This window comes from Convolutriloba macropyga, chromosome 5 (genome assembly GCF_964194025.1).
Source record: "Convolutriloba macropyga chromosome 5, txConMacr16.3, whole genome shotgun sequence".
In the NCBI taxonomy this organism is placed as follows: domain Eukaryota; kingdom Metazoa; phylum Xenacoelomorpha; order Acoela; family Convolutidae; genus Convolutriloba; species Convolutriloba macropyga.
The window spans coordinates 9,263,041-9,287,359 of NC_134472.1; the positions used below are offsets into that span (position 1 = coordinate 9,263,041).

Sequence of the window (24,319 nt, forward strand, 5' to 3'; positions counted from 1 at the left end):
ATTCCAGTCAAGTGTTCGAATTTTATTGTAAAATCTTAGAAACCGCATCCAAGTTTGTATACGGCGTCTTCAAAACCATTTCAAAGAGCATAATAAATTCTTAGATGTCATATCGAAGATCATACAGCTTAACATTTTTTATTGGATTGAAAAGCCTCCATTTGATTGCAGTGCTTGAATTTTATGCTTAACCTTAGAAACCATATTCGAGTTCATACATGGTTTCTCAGATACCATATCAAAGACCATAATGACATCTTAGGCAGCATATCCAAGATCATACAACTGCACATTTGTTTTCATGATTTGAAAAGCCTTCATTTGATTGCAGTAATTGATATTTTTTGCTTAGTCTCAGAAACCATGTGCAAGTTCATATATGGTGTATTAGATACCATATCAAAGATCCTACAACTTAAGATATGTGATAACAGATTGAAAAGCCTTCATTTGTTTGCAATGTTTAAATTGTTTGCCGAATCTTAGAAACCATATCCAAGACCATACATTTCGTTTTAGTTTCCATGTCTGAGATCATAATGGCTTCTTGAATACCATATCCAGGAACATCAAATGTTCCATCGCTGGGAAAACCATCAAAAACGTGCTGCTCTGTCTAAACTACCAATTTGATGTAAAATCTTGAAAATCATACCAAAGATCATATACGGTTTCTTGGAAACCATAGCATGATCATGCAAGAAATTTTGCTCATACTTGGATGCAACCATATATGGTCTTAGATATGATATCTAAGAAGGGTCATTCCAGGAGTGTATCGCTGAAAAACAGAACTGAATCATCAGTCTAATTCAGGTATAATCAGTATTCCCCGTTTTACACCAGTTTTATTTCAGTCTGCCCAGTCTAATTTCAAAGAAACACTGATCATTCCCAAATTGACAGACAATCTCTAAACAATCTAGATGTGACAAAAACCAATCATGATGTAGTCATTTCCTTTTTTTCTTTTACATGTTCTAGCTCGCAATACCCTATAATCCTTGATATACACCTAATCATCTGCTAGACATCTGCTAATCAATGTCAACAAATAATGCTCACATTGCTGTTGACAATTGGGTACTCCACACTTGAACATCCTGGCCTTGTCTGTAATGAGCCGGAGGAAGTTGTTCACACTCTGATCTCTTGTATTCTTGTCCATTCTGGCAGCTATGGCTGCAGACTTCAAACTCACCCTGTGTGCATCTACGTAATGTTTAGTCATATGCTCTGCATCAGTGACTAAAACAATTCTCAAAATGATTGAGTTTAGTTTGATTTTGTTCACGCCTTTTATGGCCGAAAACCAACTTTTGAAACTTTAAAGACACAATTGCATGTTCCTATATAAAATTGCTGGTCTTGTGTCTCGTGTGTCCCGCGAGTTGATATGATTTGTTCAGGACTTGAGCTGAGATTTCCGAATGACAACGATTGTTCAAAGAGACATTAAATTTAATTTAGGGGTGTAGTTTAGAATTTATTTTGGGTGCGAAAACTTGGAACTGCTCGGGGTTCGACCCCAGGACCCGCTAACAGTCACTTTTTTTATTAGCAACAAATTTCGTTTCAGTATGAGAGCAATTGAAATCACTCAAAATAAAAAGTGAAGAATTTAAAAGACACTTGAGAAGTCAAAGAATGTTCTGGAACAATGGCCATATAACAACTTGATATGGCCAGCAACTAGAAATGGCCAAGTAACAACTTTGCATAAAACTAACACGTTAGTAAAACTAGCACACGAAACAATCACGTTTACAACAATTGCTTCAAACTTCCTTCAAGATCATTAGATAATCTGGTCAGTGGAGGGGTCAAGCGATGGGGGGCTTAGCGTTGGGAGGGATGGACGAGAGGGAGACTTCAAATCGCCAGGTGGAGGAGGTTGGACCGGAGAGTGTGGAGGGTGAGTGGGGGATGACTCCGAGGGGCCTAATTTGTAAGATTAGACACCACCATTCACAATTTCAATCTGTATTCATACAGACTTATGGCTCTAAATAAGCTGTTCGACCACCTAATGTCCTCGGGGCTGTATGTCCTGCATATCCCACTTTTGAAGACGAAAAGTTAAAATGGTTAGAAGAAAAGTCCGTCAAGCAAAAATTTGCAAAAAAAAAAGACCGCAGGACCATTATAACTAATACAAACTTCATTTGAGAGCAATTAACAATGAAAACAACCGAATAAAACGTCAAACAAATTGTTCTCAAATGACGGGAAAACAGTTGGCTTCGTCGTTAGCTAGGTGATGCTTTGGGAAAATAGCTTTAATTTTAACGATTGGATGGTGGCTGCGGGTAGGTGTGAGCGTACGGACATACGGGTGAAATGAAGTGAACTGGCATATTGAGGTTGGGTTTGAAGCGTGGAGAAAAAAACTCTAAGAAGGGGAGGTTCCACCCTTCCCTACCCATCACGAATTTTTGTCTCCTTTACAGTTTCCGTGAGTCACCTATTTCGAGACTAGAGAGTTTTAAGGCCATAAATGAATCGCATGCCCTCGTAGCGTTACCATTTTTGTCCTGTTTTTGAGGATGAAAAGACAAATGGTGCGATTAAAAAAGAATTATTGGTACGAAAAGTTCGCGTTAAAATCCCCAGCAGGAGTAATGCAATTGCTACAATCTTTGTTTCAGAGCTGTTAAGGAAACTTCAAACAACATCCAACACGTTTTTAATTGTATTTTTTTCGTGTTTTGGTTTTTTTATTTCATGCCCTCTTGTATTCCATTCGTTCATCAAGCTCCCTTTTTTTCTCAATCATAGAAGTGATCAACCTCATCGCCAGATTCTGAGCAGCACAATTTGAAAACCTTTTCGCAAATTTTCTCATACCATGCATGGTATACAAGGATACTTAGTAATTTACCTTAAGTTCGACAATCTAAAGCTATGGCGCAAAAAACGTACACTTTTATCGGTTAATTGTTCTGCAAGATGTAGGCGTTTTTCATGGCTATGTTTTAACACTAGAGTTGTAAGTGTAGGCAACAATTTGTGACAGAGAAAATTGTTCAAAATTTCTTCAAAATTAGAATTATTTGTAACTTTTACAAACGATGTTTATTTATATACAAGCATGAAAAATTTATGACAATATTTTTGTCATCATTACCCGAGCTCAGTCACCGTGGTCCGCTTTGGCTCATTTTGTCGACGGTTACGGTATCGACGGTTTACACGACAGTGTTAATTAGACTGGACTGAGAGAAAACCGTATTGATGATTAACTGAATGGAAGACAATCGCAGTCATAATCTCACATTGAGAACTTAATTTAAAAATTTTTAGCTATAAAAACTTCAGGCCTCTTAATTAATTTTATTGTTGAAATTGTTTGCACTATTAGTCAAAATGTGAGACAAAAAGCACATCTCTTAATTGGAATTCCATTAAATTTGTCCATAGTGAGTGTTGTCTGGACAAAAGGCAACTTTGAATGCACGAGTATGCCAAATACTTCTGATATAGCGAAGAGTGCGAATAAATAGCGAATTCATAATTTTAGCGAATAGTGTTTAAAAAAATCGTACCTTCCTCTCCGCACCAAATGAAGGAGCAGATGACTGGATAGCCTCCCATGCTAGATATTCTGGCTGACACATCGGGCTCAAAGATCACTTTGGGAATCACTGCAGGCTTGCCTAAAGTGTTATCATAAACGAGTCGCCGGGCAAAAGATACTGTAAGAGCAAGTTATACGCGGCTACCATAAGTATAAAGTACAAAGTACAATAATGGTACCACAAATTTAGTTGGATAATAGTTATAATAACAGTGAAACATTATTTTATAATGTACATTTTTTAACCAGTTGCAACAGGTTAGACTTTTTATCAAGTTTTGATTTTTTTTAAAAAAAATAAGTTTTCAACAAAAAAAAATAAACTAAAGGAAAAATTACAAGGAAATTATCATGTTTTCAACGGTAGCAAAACAGTCACCTTCGACGCCTTTACCTAATCAAAAAGAGGATTCTGTTAATTACGTTTTTTTTGCTTCAATGCCGTCTTCTCAAAAAAGTTATAGTAACATAGGAAGAGCATATTGATTTTTTCTTGTTTACTGGGGAGTAAAAAATGGACATTTAAGGCATTAGAGTTGCATTAGAGGATAGATTCTTTCAATTAGTTTTTTAATACGAAACCACTATATGATTTAGGTCTTGAATATGTTAGGCAGCTGCATAAATGGTTTAGGCACCAGTAGGATGGCTTAGCAGCCTGAAAAACAGCCCGCAAAAACAAAAAAAAATTAAAAATTTCGGTAGCTGTGATACAAGAACTGACAGATTCAGATAAAAAACTGAAAAATAGACGACAAGCAGTACAATTGTAGAATTATAATTTTGAAGAAAAGCACATGGACGAAAGAACCGTGTTGAAGTGAAATATATAGGCGATGTGGCGACAGTAATGGATCTATCAGAGCTGTTCTCTTCAACGAGATTTGGCGATTGGCAGGACTAGAAGTAGCACATCCTCGTGACATTTCTTTGATGAAAACCTTATCAATTTGCTGATGTGGCTGAATTGAGACTAGAGGTTTAGCGAACCCGGAGGTAGTCGAATTACAATCACTCTTTTGGATTATCCACATCAATTTGGTGGCAATATGTTTTTAATTAAAGAAGATCTATCCAAAGAACTAATACTGGAGAAATCATAAAATTTCGACAGTAAGAGAAATAATAGTGTTAGACTAAACAAACAGACAAGAAACTGGGATAAAATATTTGTGATTGTTAACGACTGGAATAAATTGTGCTGAGGGTAACATATGTCTGCCGATTTCGTTTTTAAAAATTTCTGCCACATGACTCTTGAAATAAAAAAGTTGGAATGCGTAAAAGTAACGCACAAACATTGGCCAACGAAAAATGGACGACACGCAAAATTCTGCTACAGGATACCGAAAATATTGAGAGATGCTGTTGGTAAATAGCTGTTAGTATACGGTAGTTTGAGAGGAGTATGAGCCTGGCTGAGCAGGTCGACACTTACACAAATGCGGAGTTAGCGATGATGTACGAAGGTTATACCAAAAGTCGCAATTATGTATTTTCCCAATGAGTTATGACTCTGGTTTTTACCTGTCTGGTGAAAAAGAGAAGGCGAGTTAACGATTTTTTTGCTGAACATTGGTATGAGGAGGACTTCTCCAATGACTGCAGCAGGTATAAAATCGTCTGTTTGCAGTGATGGATTTCAGGGATCCAGTCCTGAAGTCTACACAACAGGATGATTCCGAGCAGATAAGAACTCCTTGTAGAATCCTCCCTCTGTGAATGGATGAGAGACAAATGTAGTGGTTAAATTAAAAACGGATTGAAAAGGGCTAATTTGTCTTCAAGCAGAGGACGATTTGCCTTTCTGAAGTAAGTTTTGAACGTTCAATTGATTTTTTGGGATGATTAACTGTCGATAAGGTATGAAAGCAGTAAGCTTTGCTGTCGATGGCTGAAAAAACGAAAACTTGACAAATTTTACAATAAATCACAATGATTTCTCTGCTGTTGAGCGAGGCTCTGAACTGATTGTGATATATTTTAACATTGAAACAGAGGAATAAGCGATTGCTGCTTCAAGTTGTGATGTTGGCGGGGATTTTTTTTTTAAATAGGACAAAGATAAGATGATGTGCATGGCAAACCTCACGTGCGTTCAAGATGAAGTTAACTTTGATTTGAGTGCAATCATGGTTACCAGTGAAATTGGAACATATAACGCGAGTTATTACCGAGCAGAGAACAGATTTTAGAAGTCTAGTCATAACTGTAGACACATGTCCTTCTGAGTCCAGACCCTTTCAGTTGCTGGTTTGAACAACATAGAGGCAAATGTAATGAAAAAATGTCATTGATAGCAAAAACATATTTTTGTACTTTTTTACTGATGATGTTGATTTGCTTAAACTGTGCTGGTTTACACGCAAAAACTGGCTATTAGAATTAGTTTTTTCAAATTTTTACGAACCTTGTATGACTCCCAAGAATACATTTAAATCATATATGACCTAGTTAGAGATAAAGGACATTTTTATGTCTTTTTTCTAACAATGGAAGTGCCAATTATGACTTCATTTGTTTCTCCTGAAACTCACTAATTGTTTTTGTCCATTTGCAACATTTAATTTTTTTACAATCCATCTATGAGTACTAAGAAACCATAAAAATCATATATAACCTAGTACGATTACAAAGAAGCAAAATCAATACATTTTGCATCTTGATGGATTTTTTTCCATATCAGCATTTTAGAGCAAAACGAGTGAAACCTTTCGCGAGGTTTTAATTTTTGTGTGTTCCTTATAAGACTACCAAGAAATCATGCCAATCATATGACCTTGAATGATATCAAAGTAAGTTGTACGATGGGAGACCCGGGCTGTGTTGGTGGACGTTAATCAATAAAAAACTTGAAAAGATGAACAGTCGGGCCAACCCTATCAAAACATTTAAGGAAATTTTGTTCAACAGATATTTTTACAACAGTCACTCCTTTGAAATAGAATGTATTGGCGACTGAATTGTTTCTTTGAGTTCCAAAACGAATGCATCCGAAGTTTGAACAAGGAAGATGTTTATGAATTAAAAAAAGTTTATTTGAATGTTTTTGCAGTACTTTTTGTGTCAATTTCGTATTTTACAAATCATATTTTGTTTTTCTTTAGTTGTAGTACTCGTGCATAGTTTTTTAGGTTTTTGTGAGTTCTAGGAATTGTTCTCGCACATAGCTTGATAGGTAACTGATTGAAAGCAGAAAGTTTAGTAACATAGCCGGCAGATTGCCGGAAAATAGCCGCGATAGACGCTTGTGGCTTTCCATGAATTGAAACAACTAAAGAAAAAAGATAGACCAGCAGTTCTTTAATAGACCATTAGACTTTTTAGGTTAGATTCGGACTGTCAATTTTATGACAAATACGGTCTATAAGGGGAGCATTTTCAAAATTGATATTCGAAATCAAAAACTCAAGACTAATATTAAAGATTTAGGGCATATAAGTTTGCAACTACTTAGATGCACACTATTGATTTTTAAGCTTTTGTTTAAGAACTTTACAAGACTTACTAATTTTCGAGACCAAATAGTAAAAAAAATCAGGAGATTACCAACTTCCTCGCGCCCGCGGTATATACGATCAAACTTACTGATGCACTCGCCGTGCAAACAAAAACAAAACTTGTTAGGCGTCCAAATTGAGTTGATGAATAAACAGGTTTTGCCAAAAACCATCCGGGCGCTGTCGTGCGATTCTGCAGCAATCCAAGCCCTGTAGCTTTGACAAAGCCTCGTTTTTTGGAGACAGTGAGCTCGAAATAGATCAGATCTTAGATCATTTCGTTCTGGACATCTCAAATTTGGAATTGTTAGAAAACAATTTAACTAGCCTACCTTTGAATGGGATTTCGTTTTTGAACTCCTGACGAGGTGGTAATTGCGGTGCAGTTTCTAAAATACATGTAATGAATTCTTGGATGCCATATAAGAATCATGTATGGAGATCTTGGCAACCATAGCAAGATCATATAAGAAAATTTTGTATGGCCTGTATGGGACCATATATGGTTCTTGGATATGGTTGCCAAGAAAGGTCAACCCGGGCAGTTCCAAATTTAGGTTATCATTCACATTCCTTGTTTTTATACTTTAAATTGGTAAAATATACGAATAAACAACAAGATATAAAAGACATCCTGTTGAAAATTAGATTGTCAACCGAGTGAAAGATTAACTGTTTTGTGTAGAAAGACAACTATTTGTCAGTTTTTACAGAATCATTAGTCCAAACATTGCAAGATAAAAAATGTTTGCAATATTCTTTAAGAATTTACTTGAAGAATTTGACTTGAAAATTAATTTGAGACATTCTAAGAACTTCTAAAATGTCCAGAATTTTAAATAGTAGTAATTTGATGCAAGAAAAGCGCTTTTAATACAAGAGATATGGATAGTGGCAAATTACAGATCTCGGAACGTTTGCAAAAATTTTCACTCTCCCGGTTTGACCTCGTAATTGAAAAAGTTATAAAATTACAACTCCATAATATGAAAGTTCTATGATGAAAAATTTTTGTCAACCCGGGCGTGGTTATAGTAACTTTTGCTTTCCCAATATCAAGGTGGTAAAACAAATGTTTCGGGTAAAAAATTACCATTTGCCACTAATTTGCTCTTCATCTGGCTATTTTTTTGCCTTCGTCAAAACTTCAATTCATTTAAGGAACACACGCATGCTATAACTTTTCGAGAACTGCGTTTTACAATCATGTTAAGATTATTGATAAAACATTCAAGAGTTTGTGAAAAAAGCAGTTTTTTTATGTTTTATTTTTCAATAAATTGTTAGGTTTGACTTCTATATAAATAGTGAATTATACGACCAACCCCAAGAATTGTATCACAAGTCTCTATTGTTCAGTTTGTTTTTAATGGTTGTTTTCACTATTTTGAAAATATATATTGTAGAAAATATTGCAGCGTATTCAAAGCTTACCATTATCACTACTTTTATTTTTCGTTACTCGTTCCTCGATAATTTTATTTTTGCGAAGATTATTGATCAAAACATGGTATTATTCAACGTTAAAACAACAAAATGTTAATTTGAGAAACTTGGTTTTGACCGCATAGCAAACACCCTTGACCCCCCCCCCCCCCCGCTCAGCAAAATAAAACGCTCAGCAAATTCTGAACTCCAAGAACCTTTGAATTACAATAACACAAAAGCTTCGTACAACATGAAAGCTTACAGTGATTTAATGTGCCTTTAATTGCAATCGGTATATATCATTAAAAAAATCAATCTATTGATCGGTGCTCCATTTAATATCTACTGATAGCGAAAATTGGCGACAAAAAACAATAACAAATAATAAAAAAGCTTTGGTTTGGATTAGTCTGTGAACAAAAAGGTCTCATTTTGAATGCGGGGAAGAACACATCGTTTCGCTCGTTCTCCGCATTCAACTGATCTTTCAACATGCGAATTGATTCATTCTTCTCGAAGCTTGATTTATTAGAAACTGAAAAAAAAATCACACTGGCTGTTAAGGTAGATATTAGGCAAAAGAGACGTATTTTACCTTTTTTTTAAATTAGTTCAGTTTTTGGGATGAAAACCTGATCAAACTAACATCTTGAAACGATTTTAAATACTAATAGAAGAAACATGAAGAACTTAGCCCTAGGATAACCAGAAACACCTCATCGTGTTGCCTGTTAACAACCCCAGTCGATTTCTTGTAAGATTTGAGTGGAATATTACAAAACGATATATCGCCTTGAAAAACTTTATTCCAAAGTCTTCTGCAAGATTTAGCAAAATTATCAACTGGTCTCAACAATGTATAGCTAACAAAATCAAAATAGGCTTCTTCAAACGCATTTTAATCGTGTTCTATCGCATTTTAATGTTCAAACGTATTTCAAGTGCTGTTCACATAGCAAAACTTTTAAACTTTTTTGCATTGCGCCGTTTTCAGCGCAATTCAAGTGATTACTCGACAAATCACTGAAACTGCGTCAACTATTTGTTAAATATGGATGATAACATTTATCTTTTTCAAATTGTTTAAACCAATAGATGCTGAACAATATCTAGAATCAACTACCGCCAATGCACTTTTCAATAAAAGAATCAACCCATATGTTTTGTACTACATAAGTCAACTAACATTGGACAATTTGCTCTGGGTCGACAGGCAGGGCAAATTTATTCAGATGGTGTTCTAGCCTCGATGAATAATTAAAAGTGCTATAAAATTCGATTAGCGCCTGTTTCAAACCAGAGTTTTTTGCTTGAGTGCATCTTTAAACATAAATCGACTAACCTTTGGCAAATTGCTCACAAACGACAGTCGGTTAACTTAATTCACAAGAGTTGCCACCTAGATTTTTTTATAAGGGTGCTATCAAAACAAAGCAAAGAGGGCTTTGAGTTTTTGACCCTTGTCGGATTTTTTTGCAGCATTATTCACTCGTCTATCAGGGCGTTGTGATAGAAAATTTTACAATTAATTTTATTTTAGAAACCGAATTTCCCTATAGGAGCTTTCTATGTAATCCAAAGATCAAGAGGTCAGGCGTCAAATAGTTTCTTGAGAAGTGAAATCAAAACAATTATCCAGTCAAAAGCAGTCAAGCGAAGAAGTTGCATTAAAAAGGGACATGCGGCCACACTGATTGCTTCAAACATTGTTCTAGAGCGATTTGTTGATCGTTTTTTTATGAACAACTTTGATTGCTGAATAAGTGCAATTCATATCACGCAAAGATCAAGAGTTCAAGCGTAAAAAACTCGAGAATTGAAATAGAATTAGTGGCCTAGAACAAAAGCGAAAAACGGTCGAGCGAAAGTTTACACAAGAAAAGACAAACGAGTTCAATAAAATTGCTTCAAACTTCGACCCAAAGCAATTAATATTTATTTATACATCATCATATTTATACATCATCATTAATTCAAAAATATTAACTACAAAATTGGGGGGTTCAATATATTCAGGCGAAAGGGAGTTTAAAGTTTTCAGTTATTCTCCTTCATTTTGTTGCGTAATTTGCAGCTTTCGAAGTGCAGTCTGTGATGAGCTAGATCAATTCATTACAATCAAATTTAGAAATTTTGAAGGCTGCAAAAGGAAATCCCGAAGCACTTTTTCAGACCATAGTCGCAGTGTTCGTAAGCTTTGCAGTCTTTGTAGTCCTCGCATTGTCCTCCTTCCGGGCCTCTGCAATATCTCTTGCCAAGCATATTATGGGCAAAGCGACTCTCGAACCTATCAGCCTGAATAACTAAAAGGCAGAGGGCAAATATGGCTAGCTTTGCATATAGATTCATTTTCGACCTTCTTTACCTCGTGAAATGGAAATCGATAAATGAACGACAAGAACCACGTTAAATTTAAACAACGAGATCAGGTCTGTTTGAACAGATAATTCAACTTTTTTAAAAAGCACTTTTTGTAAAAATGAAGATCTGTAACTACTTTAAATATTATATAACAGTTTCGTAATTCATGTACATCTTACGATTGGCGTGTTTTTCATCAACTCATATATTCTTGTTTGAGTTCACCATACAAAATAAGTGCTCACGGCATGCCTGCGCAAGAACTATTCAAGCGCGATGAAATTGCTGACATGAATAATAGGTATATATTAAAAACATTTGATGAATTACATTTTGAACTGAATTACATATGGTATTTAGTTATACTCAGTTTATGAAGCCACTACAAGACTACTCTATACGAGCTACGTTTGAAATTTTCAGATCTAGTTGCAGTAGAAAAAAGTTTTAACGTGATAAAATAATTATCAAATCAGTTCAACATTAATTTAAAATTTAAAATTTTTGCTTTTACTAGATCTACAACTTTTGACATAGCTTAGATAGAAAACGTTTATAGCGTTTTTATAAACCGAGTAAAATTATATACAATTTGTAGTTCAGTTCACAAGCTCATTAAAAATTTTTTAATATATTCTGACCAACATCTATTTTTGGCGTCGTATATGTTGGCTGATTGTAGACAAATATGCTATCTGAATTCTATTATGAAGAGGAGCATTGACTGAGACTATTTTTTTATCATTGACTCCTAATTATACCTTTTTCGATTATTTCTGTGTCAGTTGTGAATTTGAGACAGCTCCCTGGGGGTAGCGAAGGGGCAGGAATCGCTACACCCTCAAACACCAGGATGAATTTAAAATTTTCAATGAGAATGTACAAAAGCATAGATATCAATTAATGAATTTATCTATTATAAATTCGTTCATGATATACTTCTTCTGATTGGATAAGATCAAATCTGATGCTAAAACAATTTTTAATTGTTAATGGGTGTTTTCGAACCAAAAAATTGCATAGCTAAATCATCCATCCATGCATAGCTAAACCATCTACACTTCTGGTCCGTACTATAGATACTTAAAGGACAGGGTTAATCGCGGAAGCAAAAATATTACTGGAAAACTCAATCCCTAGTTCCATTCCTGGTTTATAATTAAGTAGTAAAGAAAGTTACTTGCAAATTTGAGTTAATAGTTTATGTTAAACAGCATCAAATAAGAACCGAGCATGAAGGGATAGAATAGTTAAGTTAATTCAAATGGGTAAGATTGAAACGGCACAAGTTAGCACTTATTCTAAGATAAATTGAGACTTAAATGGAATTCAGTAGAAGTTATGTTGGAGTTACCTAAATTCCAAAATTGTGCTGAGCTCATTTTTTATGACTTAGAGTGCTCTTGGTTGAAAACTAGTCACAAAATATTCTAAGCTAGAAGTTAGCTCAGTATGTTGAGATTTAAGAAAAGGGGAACCAACCGGGAGTTTGTTTTAAATCTGAAGTTATAGGGGACCAACAAGTTTTGGTGGTTGAGCTGTGTTTCTCTTGTATCACATTGGATGGAGATAACAGTTTTGACATAACTATCAGTGTTTAATTGGTGTTCTCAAAGTTGCGTGATAATTTCACGTTTACGATGGTATTCATAGTTGAAATTTATGATATTTTATGATAAAAAGTAGTTATCCAAAACTACATAGTATTTATTTCAAGTGTTTTCAGACATTGTCCATTTCAGTTTTGTGCTTCATGCTCCATAACCCAAATCTCAAAATAGCACTAGGTTAACCAGTCATGTTACTGAGTGTAGCACAAATCACTACATCAATCCATTAGACGGAGTGGATAGCTAAACCATCCAATCCGTCTAAACCTCCTCAGCTCCCTTTTTTTCCCACTACTTTGCCCTCATATAATCCAACACCCCACCGAAATATTAAGAAACCAAATATAACAAATCTAAATCTATGAGATAAACTTACAAACGGTTTTACGTGTAAAACCGAATACACTGAGGACATCAAACGGTTTTGTACTTGAAAAATTGAACATAACCGACTAAGGTCGCGCAAGTTGCTAGAAACTAACTGGTACGGTTTAGCTACATACGGAGGCTAGTTTTTGCTAGATTGAAGGGGAGTGGGGTGAGGGGACCAGGTGCGTCGGCATCAAGAAGCGAAGACAAATAGTGGCCCGGGTTACGGGTGGAACGATGTGCAGGGATGAGAAATAAGAGATCGAAAGGTTCAGTGAGGGGTGTCGGTGTTGTGGAGTGGGTGATGTAGAGGTTCAAACTATAAAAAAATGCCAAACACACTATCAATTTTTATCTCAAAAACAGTTTCGGTGAATTGTTTACTTGCAGTCAATTGAGCCAAAAGGCTCCAACAGAGCTTAATGCCCTCCGGGCGCTCAGTGTTACTCCCATTTTTGACATCAAAAAGCCAAATGGGTCAGATGAAAAATTGGTCAACCAAAAAAATTGTATTAGGAAAGACCGTTGGACGAATATAACTGCAACAAATTTCGATTGAGGACAAATAGATTTGTCGGACAATTCGAACTCTAATAATGGCGTTGATTTTAATGTTTTTTTTTAAATACACTCCGTAGATACGATAGAAGATACCTCAATGATTTTTTATTTCTTTCTTATTATTTAGGTTTGATCATGGAAAAATTCACTGTTAAAGTTGTTTTAATGTTTTTCAAACACTGTCAAGGCCAGATTATTCAAGTAGCTGGCGATAACGTAACCCAGGTTGGGGTCCAGACCCAACTTTGTCTGATTAGATTTTCCAGACCAAAAAAATCTCTGATCAGACTTTCCAGGCCAAAATAATCTCTGATCATACTTTCCAGATGGAAATTAGTCCTGATCAGACTGTTTGGACCAAATTGACCTCTGACCAGACCAACACCAGCCAGGATCCAAACTGTAGTGCGCTCGAAATTCCGTCCAGACCTTGTAATTTTGGTCTGGGAACACATGGGTGTGCGCTTGATTGGGTGTAATCATAAGGTAATTTGGGTCTGCTCCTCAACGTGGGAACTTTCTACAATTTTGCAAAATTGGGTCGAAACGGCTGTCTGCAAACTGCATTGGCCAATTATTTGTTTTTTGGCTCATTTTTACCTTCAAACATATCGTGTTACAGAATTAGACGGGTTCCGGTGAAGAATTTCTTCAGGGAAATCCGTCTAACTAAAATATAATCTAACTGAAAATACCCTAAACTACCATCACTCAAGTACCTGGTGCATTAATGTTGCCCGACCATAAGTACGTGCTCGTTTATGATGATCGTTCAACAAGAATCCTCGATCGTGTATTTTTTTAACGCACCGTAAAATTATTTCACCGCAAAATTATGTACGAAACTTGCGGTGAAAAAACTAACTTTATACCGCTTATCTTACATATTTTTCCGATTTTTTCTCGACCTCGGCACAGCTCACCTTCGGATAGTAAAATGACGAGAGGTTAAAAGATCATCTCCAGTGAGCTATCGCTATGGTCTCCGTAATACCAAAAATTGGCGTGACGTATTTCAGATAAACAGGCTAATACTCAAAGACGGGTCGGTTAAAATTCTTAAAGATTCGTAGATAGATAGGTTAAGATTCTTAAATGAGCAGGATATCAGTTAGGGAAGAAGCGTCATCACTCAATTTCATTTATAGATTTAAAACGAATTGTCGTATGAAAATGAGCCTTGGTTTTTTCATGGGCTGCAAGAAAATTACTCAAACATTTTTTTTGAGGTTTTGGACAGTAAATAGAGCTCAAGAAATAATATTAAAAAATCTAGTCACTCAAATGGATTAAAATTGCATCCTTTTATGTTTTCTGTATCTCCGGTTTGTCTGGTGAAGACTTTATTGCAAAAAGGAGTTTAAAATGAATGGTGCAGATTTAGCTCGCATATGACGGAGTTCTGTGCTCGTCCGTGGGGCAGGTGTCGCGTAAATGAAATGGGACGTGAATTGTCTATGTTGCAGCCCGGAACGAATTTCAAGTCTTGATTGGTGTATCTAGAGTGAAGTGCACGTCATAAATTCAAAAATCAGTTCTGATCACGTCCTATCCCAAATCTTAAGACTTGTGAATACATATCAAGTCTTGCTCAAGGCTTGTCAAGCCTAGTTCAAGAGTTGGCCAAGACTTGGCAAGTCTTGGGGCAAGTCTTGATCAGAACTTGACAAGTCTTGAGTCACGTTTTGGTAAAAATTGTTTACGAGAAAATTACTAATCTGACCAAGCATTTTTTGATTTGAGCATACACCAACTTCAAATGTCCCCGAAAACAAATTTTTTTTCAATGGCCATAATAAACTAGCCATGACTGCTATTTTTGTGCAATATCAGAATTTTTTTATTTTCTGTTAAGTGAACTTTGTGAAAGTCCCCGTGTTGTCATGCGCTTCTTTTTTGATTTTGGAGAGTTTTTTAGACAGGCCCATGTAAGTGGCTGCCTTCTTCTTTCGTTACCAAACGAAAGCAAACCAACAATAAAAATTGCTCAATATTTTTCCCAAGACTTGTCAAATCTTGGCCAAGACTTGTAAAAGACATGATTTAGGACGTGCCAAGTCAAAAATGTGACATGATCAGAGCTCTGATACAGTCTTCCAATTTCAATGAATCAGTACTGATTAAGACTTGATGTTGAGTCTTGGAGAGTAATTGCATATATGGGGCAGACTTTGGCTCGACGGTAAGTAATGGTGCATTTATGTTGCTCGTTTAAAAAATCCTCGCCCGTGTAAATTCGAACGCACCATGCCCCCTGTGTGCGCTCAAAAAGTTCCGTGGTGTACAGCATGTGAAGACAAAGATAGCTTGGTTATGACTATCGTAGCCTTTAATTTACATTATAACCAGCGTCTATGTGTTACAACAATTCATCGAAAAATTATGTAACAAAAGCTGTGAATGTGGAAAATTTTGTAATATAAGCGGTGAATGCGATGAAATTGCAGAAATCAGGCGATAAATACGGCGAAAAAACTTTATCACCCGGTAGTACTGAAATTACACAGCATAGAAAAAAGTGTTTAAATTGTGTGAGATCAGCAGTGAATGCTTTGAAAGGCCATAAATTCACTGCTTATTTTCTAGGTTTTTATCCAACGACGTTAAGATACTTTTTTTAAAAGACGCACGGAAAAATTACCCACAAATAATCATAAAACTTTTTGAAAATTTTAAGCGGTGAATTTATGTAATTTCACCACTAGAGTAAGCGGTGAACTGACAAAAAAATCACCACATTTCATTACTTATATTTTGTAATTTAACCACTAATTTTACAAAAATTCAACGCGAATGTTTAACAGAAAGTCGAGCGAATTTGATTTAAATTCAAAACCAATATGCGCGAATTTTGGGAAAGGTGACGTCGTCGATGAAGAAGTGGCAGACATGCTGGAGGTGAGGGTTCAAATCCGTACAAGACAGTTAATTTCTAGAAACCTGTAAGATGTGGTGAAGTTTTGTAAGTTCACCGCTTACTCCAGAGTTGAAATTACGTAAGTACAAATTTTACGAAAGTACGGTGAAAAAAAACTTTTCACCGCTTATCTTACATATTTTTCCGATTTTTCCCGACCCGGGAATATTGTTGACAGAAAATTATAACATTACAGTGAAATAATTTTTGTACATTATTTACCATAAATAAATTGATAGGAGCTGATTATACAAAGTCCGATGCATTTCACACAGTTTTAAGTTTTCAGTAATTCGCTTCTTTTCATGCGTAACTTTCCTTATTTCTTCTTTCTTTCTCTAGTTCGGTTGATAACATTCATTTTTATCATTATCACACAGCTGTCCAAGTGTGCAATCAAAATCGATGAAGCAGAAAGTAGTACCTCTTTTGCAAAACGCGTACCCATAGCACTGTTTAAGATCGTAGTCGCAGTATTCATGTGCTTTGCAATCATTGTAGTCCTCGCATTTTCCTCCTTCCGGACCTCTACAGTATCTTTTGCTAAGCACGCTCTGCGCATACCGTCTATCAAACATCTCAGCCTGAATAACTGCAAAGCAGCATAGAACGATGGCGAAATTTGCAAGCATATCTATTTTCAAGTTTTTAGACTTGTGAATGGGAACTCTTGAGCGCGTGGTTAAAGTCAAGATAAAAAATAAACTTTCTTGAACGTTGTTTTTTGCAAAAATGAAAATCTGTATGCAATTAAGTTCAATGAATACATTTTAAGCAATGTGGTTTTTAAATTCTTAATTTATCTGATGACGGGTGTGTTTTTATCAGTTCACCAATGCTTGTTTGAGCTCACCGTTCAAACTATGCAATCACGTCTTATCTGTATAAACTTATGGTTTTCAAGCAAATTATGGTCTTGCTTATAGAGATTATTCATACTGAAGAAAATTTACGACGTCAAATTGTTGATCATCCTTAATTTAATAACGTTATCACAAGCAAGAACGTTTCTTGAAGCTCGTTTCTCTTAAACTTCTTCAAACGTTTTGTAAAAAACAGTTCATAACGCAGTATGATACTGTTTTTTTCTTTTCACGCCCTTCTTTGGAGTAACTTGAATCACCGATCAAAAACCATTCACAAAATATGTAAACAACTGGTAAAAAAATAAGGAGGCTCGTTAATGTGCGTTTGTACATGACGTTCCGAACCGCGCTCATCTGCATTTTTGACATAACTGAAATAATCAGAAATAAATCTTTAAATTGAAAAAAATTGTTACACAAACTAATAGATGAATAGCATAATGTCATGCCTCATTACAGCGCTCACGAGGTCTCACACCATTAATAAGACTAAGGGAGAAAAAACAAACAACAAAATAAGCAAAAACAAGCAACATTTTTTGCGGTAAAAATTCAACATCTGAACTTAAAAGCACCTGGTAACAACGTCAAAATGCAATCAGGAAAAAACCCCAAGTACACAATTTTAGTTTTTCGTTGTTACAAAAGCAGATGGGACTTTATTTTAATGAGACTAGGAAACAAGCTAAAAAAAGAAGCAATCTTAAAAGCAATTTTAAAAATCATTGACTTTTAAACTTAGTAAAAATTTATTAAGAAACCGATTCAAGTTCTCTTTGGTTAGACTATGACACAGAAAAGGACTAAAGATGAAGAAACATTGAAAAAAATTTGCGAAAACTCAAATTATAGACGCCATTAAATTCTTTGCTGTTATCTGAATATTTTGTTCTAATTTTCAAATGTTAATCGAACTATAAAATTTAAAACTGTACTGAAAAAATAATTACGTTTACTTGAGCTTCATTTGAAAATTATTGGGATCTGTTATTACGCAAATGTGCTTCAGTAAGAGAAAAAGGAACACAATTATTGACAACTAACAAAACTTTTATTAAAAGGCATATTTTTCAACAAACAAAACATCAATTGCGACATAGTATCAATAACCAAATTAAAATTTGAAGAGCAGGGAAATAGAAGCTGCCTCTCAGTGATGAGAATTAGATACAAATTGACAAAAATAACAACAAAAACTGAAAAGTTTAAAAGTACGTTTGAAAGTAAATAATAAAATAAACTTTTGCGCTATTTGCTATAAACTTACTGCATTGATTAATTTCATTCGTTCAACAAGCAGTTAGAAGCTTATCAGGATTCTCAGGTCCTTATGACTACATAAAAAAAAGCACAGAAAAACCAGCAAATTGAAAAAAAATTGTGAGAGAAATGTGTCGATGCCATTACAAAAGAACTAATCATTAAAAACTTTTTCATTTTCCAATATTTTTCTAAGAACATTGGAATTCTTTTTCGTAACAGTATGACATAAAAAAACCGAACAAATTTAAACAATTATATTAAAACGACGTAATTTTATAGAAAAACATAGTATCAAAGCATTAAATTATATAGCTTTCAACGGAAAAGAAAAAAAATTAGTCAGAATAATTTATTCTTCAGTTAGAAGGCACAATTTTTTGTCAGTCTTAATTAACCATTAATTCGTCACAATAAGTTGTATGACTATGAAAAAGACAACAAATACAGTCAAAAACCACAAAATCAAAAGAAAAGTACAAGAAGACATTGTCGAAGCCATTAAAGCCATACGTTTTTATCTGCATACTTTATCTAAGTTCTAATGAAAATCTTCTGTGAGACAGTGGGTACTGCCAATAATAGGATAATGTGACTGAACTTCAAAACGATACAAAATTATGAAACTAAGAATTATAAAAAATATATATGAAGAGTCGTGAATTCCAAGTCAAAGACAGTAGTTATAAGATAAAACCGCTAACCAGATTAATTTTGGTTGCAGTAGAAAAAATGGATTCTGTCAATAGTGAGGCCGACTAAAGATTGGTTGATGTTTAAGATCGGTTAAAGTTCAAAATTTTTTTTTTAAAAGTTATACTTAAAGTCTTAACAACCATTAGCTGTCCATTCAAATTACTACATAAGTTTGCATACTACTTCTCAGGAAACCTAATGCACTTTTAGTTAATGAGTCAATGTCAAAAGACTACAATTTTTTTCAAAATTTCAAAACGAAGATCAAAATTTTAATAAAAATTACAAAAACTTATTGCCGGAACCAGAACAAAAATGAGCAATTTCTTAAAAACGAATTATTTTCTCATTGGGCATCATTTGACTGCTAGCATCATATCACAAGTTGGATCGGAACAATTACAGCTCATTTTTGTATTGGAAAATTAGGACAAGTCAAACATATCCAATAAGCAAGTACAAAAAAAGCTCTGAAATTTATTATGCATTTTTCTAGAATAATGAATAACATTTATTTTATCATTATTATGGTTACTATGAGTTCAGTTATCGTTATAATAGTGCTTGAGATGATGTTTATCTTGTAGATGGATTAGATTTGCAAATCCTCACATTAAAAATAGTTAAGTTTTTTGATGAGGACATCTTTAAGATCTAAGTCAATCAAAAAAATTTAGCAGCTAGCGTCGCAACAATTGCTCTCGAACGAACAGAGGGAGGTGAAATCTTTTCTCCCTCTGCTTTTTCAGTCGGGGGTGGTAAATGAAGCCGCTTAGAAGGCCTCAATTGATGTCATAAGAGGCTTTTATGTATCACTATCGTCACTAATAAAAAAACTAAAATGAAGAAAATGACAGCAATTTATAGCGCAATTTTTATTCGACTTTTAACAGTTAAATACCGGAAATTGAGTGTTTCGGGGGGATTTAGATAGGTTGAGAAAACTTATATGGGATCAAAAATTCTCGAAATGATCTTTCCACGTTGAATACTACCATCAGTTCCTAAAATCTGTCCTAGAAAACATAGCAAGTAGAATACCAGAAACAACTAGAAACAAATAGAGTCATGCTAAGTATTACCGACCTATCCTTACCTAAAATATTAAATTTCAAAGAAAAAAAATCGGAGAAATTAATAGCTTAATGAAACTGTAGGCATTTCTTTAATAAATTGGGGCACCGTTTTTAGTTTAGTGGTCCGGGTAGGCGGGGGTATGCGAAGAGGGGGGGATGAGGGTAAGAGGAAGAGGAATAGATTTCTGGGGGTAGGGGTTTGTGGTGGGGGAAGGTTAGTTTAAGGGGATAGTTAGTTGGTGTCTGCAGTTTGAATAGGGAAAACATAGCTGGCAGATTGCCAGAAAATAGCCGCAATTGATTCGTAGATCGGCAGTCTTAAAAAAACAGTAAAAAAGACAGATCAAAAAATTTGTCTTTTCATTGAGGGCTGATCTGTTATATTTTGATTGAAAATCTGTATAAATTATTGCTGCCTCTATTAGCTGCTCTCTAATAACCTTCATTTAGAGTGACACACACCCATTTGACCTTATCTCTTTGAATTAAAGTAAATAAAAGTCAATTTCAAAGTGAGGAAGTCATTTTTGAGAGTGAGGTAAGTCAAGTGTGACCAAAAATTTAATCACGCACATGAACAAAAAAACTCGCTCCACTAAGAGCGAAAAATGACGTCACACATGCAATTCAGTTGAAATTGCATGAACGAATGAACAAAAAATGGCTGTGACGTCATATGGTCGTAACAAAAATCATGACGACGAAATAAAAAAAAACCAAGAGAAGGCCAATAATAGCCTCAGCTATCGCTGTGCGGCTATTAAAAAGACTGATGTAGGGAGAAATTTTCACAAAATAACTTTTTAACCTTGAGTACTACCAGCAGTTCTGTCTTGCTATGTACCAGTAAACTGAAAATAAGGTACAATGTCAAGGAAAAGAACAAAAAACAGAGAAAATGTTGGAACTGAAAGAGGTTCAAATTCAAATCATGAACAAACTTGCTCCATTTAGCCGGTAGAGTACTGGAAGCAACTCGAAGAGTCGTGAAATATAATAACTATAACAAACATACCTATAATAAGAAAAACCCAGGAAAAGAAATAACGAAAAAATTAAAATAGACCAATAAAAAAGTAGAGGTTGTTTACAAAATGAACACAGGTTAAGTTAAGTGGCCTGGGTAGGTGATAGGTGTATGGTGTGTAGTTGGTAAATTTGTTTGGGGGGAGGGAGGTTTGGGTGGTAAGTGGGGTGGGGGGTCTTGGTAGGTTCGGGGGTTTGGTGGGTAGAGGTAGGTGATGAGGGGGTCAGTAGATGGGGTTAGGTGTGGTGGATTTTCCAAACGATCTTTCCACGTTGAAGATCACCATCAATTCCTAAAAATGTTCCTAAAAAACAAAGCAAGTAGAATACCAGAAAAGACATGCTGAGTAAAATTCAAAGAAAAAAAACTAATAGCTTAATGAAACTGTAGGCATTGTTTAAATAAATTGGAACACAGTTTTTAGTTTAGTGGTATGAGTAAGCGGGGGTAGGCGAAGAGGGGGGGTGGGTGTATGAGAAAAAGGAGTATATTTTTGGGTGTGAAGGTATGTGGGGGGGGGTGGTTAGCTGAAGAGTCTTGGTGGGTAGTGTTTCTAGTTTGAATAGGGAGAAGAGAAAGTTTTCGGAAGAAAACTTCTCATAAGGAATTTTTACCTTGAGTATTACCAGCATTCCTAAATTCTATGTAAATGTATGCTACAAATAAAGTCCATTTTTTGAAAACAGAATTCAATGTTCGAAAAAAAATGTCAAAAAATCAAGTCTTGAACAAACTTAATGAACGTCAGCTTGAAAAAACTTAGTCAGTTTAATAAGGGAAACGACTCAAAGCATCGTGCATAATGATCCCCAACTTAATTTTACCAATATCAGAACATCAAAAATGACACGGGAAAAAAACCAAAAGGTGAGGGCTGAGGTGTGTGTGTGTAGGTTGGCGATTGCGGGGTTAGGTGGGGGGGGGGGGGGGGGGGCAGCTAGATGGGGTGTCTGTAGCATAGGTAGGTAAGAGTTACTTATTTAGGCAAGCGGGTGGTAAGATAGGGGTAGATGGGGGTGTCTGTAGTTTGAATAGGGTGGAGAGAGACTGTTATGAGAAGAAAATTGAGAAACTTTGAGTTTAACGAGCAGTTTCTATTTACTATGTTTAGTACCTAAGCTACAGTTAAAGTCCAACGTTGAAAAACAGAAGTCAACGTTCTAAAACAGAAGTGATTGTTCGAAAATCAATAGTTCAAGTCATGAACAACTTTGTGTCAGCTAAGAAACCTGCAGAATCTCAATAATCCTCTTCGGGTCGCAAATCTTGTTGAATCCCATTACTGCTCTTCGAGTCGTAAAAAAACCTACACATTTACAATAATTGCTGCAGACTTCGATCGAGAGCATTCTAAAAATATAACTAACCGCTTCTAATATATGAATCATGGCTCAGTTGATAGCTTCTCACTATATGTTAAACTCATGAGTCTCCATTTAATTAAGCTTACGAAAAAGTGTGAAACAGAGGTTACAGGTGATGGTTCTAAGTACTGATTTCAGTACCGAGCTACCCGGATTGGTTTTGCTGACAATCTCAGTCCTAAATCATGGATTTTCTACTTTGCGATTCTGCACTGTCCAGTACCATGATCATGGCGTAATTTATACTTTTCATAATAAAAAAAACGGAATAAAAAACGCGCACTGAATTTCATCTGGGACATTTTATCTGGGACACGCGAAGAAAAAAGCGTGCGGCTTCACACGAGAGAAATTTAGAGTGTTCTAACTTTACTGTTTAAAAATGGACTTAACATCAAAAGGTACATTTTGCATACGATAATAACATTCTGCATGATAAAAACATCTCACTAATATAAAATATGAGGAGTTCAACATACCTATTACCAATCCTGCTCCACTTTTTACATTTTTAGGAAGTTTCGGGGCGTCTTTCCGCCTTTGAGTCATAGCATCAGGGCTGCCTTTGGGACTCAAGTTATCTTTTTTCCTCTTCTCTTTTTTGCCCATTTTTGGACTTGTTGGTTGCAGCTGAGCTGGTGTCATGTAGGGGTCTTCGTTGAAGGAGTTAATTTGTGACTGTGGATTATTTTCTTCAACCTGTTTACGATCTAGAAAAAAATAATTTTCGATATATTAACTACATTTTTTGTATCAGTAAAACAAAATATTTACAACAAAAAATCTTGACATTCGAGTGCGATCATTTTCGAGAACTTTCTTGGTGTTGCAGCTCAATTTTTTAAAGCATTTTTGCTCACGCAAAGTTGGGATCTGAGCGGTGAAACATAAATTTAAAAATCAATTTTGTGTTTTGTAGTGCGTTTAAATGAGGGTTCTATGCCACGGATTGCGGTGTAGTTTAATAAACATACATAAACGAACGCCGTCGGACGAAATGCTCTCAAACGAGAGATTGTAGGGCAAACGTGCTGGTTACTGGTAGAATGAAGTGGAGGGGCGATGGGGGATGGGGGTTAAGAAGGAGAGGGTCAACCTCTCAGAACTTTCCCTAACACCATGAATGTATGTTTCTTAAACAATTTCGGTGAACAGCACACTTAGAGACTAGTTGCTTTTTCCTCCGGGCTTTTACACCTTTATCCTATTTTTGAGGACAAAAAGTTGATTGACTAGACGAAAAAACGATTGGACAAAAACTTGCAACCACGAAAAATTGTAATAGAAAGGAAGGGCAGGTGAGTATATATATGCTCTTAAAATTAATCTATAAAACTAATAAAAAATTTCAAGAAATGTTTTTATTAGTTGATGAAACTGTAGAGATTATTTAAAAAAGTAAAATAGTAGGCACAGGTTTAGTTTGGTGGTCTGGGTAGGGGTAGATGTAGGGAGTGTAGGTGTTAAATTTTTGGGGGGAGGGGAGGGAGGTTTGGGTGGTGGATGGGGGAGGGGGTTTTTGTAGATGGGTGGATTGGGTGGGTGGAGGTAGGTGGGGGAGGGGTCAGTAGGTGGGGTTGTGTGTGTGCGGGTAGGTATGGGGTTAGGTGGGTGGCGAACTCTAAGAACCGTCCTTCACACCATAGGCATTAGACTCCATAAACATAAGTCTCCAGTATAAGTCAAATGGGTCAGACAAAAAATCAA

General features: G+C 35.4%; 1 protein-coding gene across 1 annotated transcript in view; it reads right to left on the minus strand.

Annotated features, from left to right (window-relative positions):
* The window catches only part of LOC142339706 (uncharacterized), a 46,012-nt gene that overhangs the window by 12,832 nt on the left and 8,861 nt on the right, over positions 1-24,319 (minus strand). The window contains exons 4-7 of the mRNA XM_075389925.1: positions 23,092-23,322; positions 7,410-7,466; positions 3,546-3,656; positions 1,066-1,248 (exon numbers count right to left, since the gene is read on the minus strand). Coding sequence (XP_075246040.1) covers positions 1,066-1,248; positions 3,546-3,656; positions 7,410-7,466; positions 23,092-23,322 — 582 coding nt within the window. The remainder of the gene's footprint in view (positions 1-1,065; positions 1,249-3,545; positions 3,657-7,409; positions 7,467-23,091; positions 23,323-24,319) is intronic.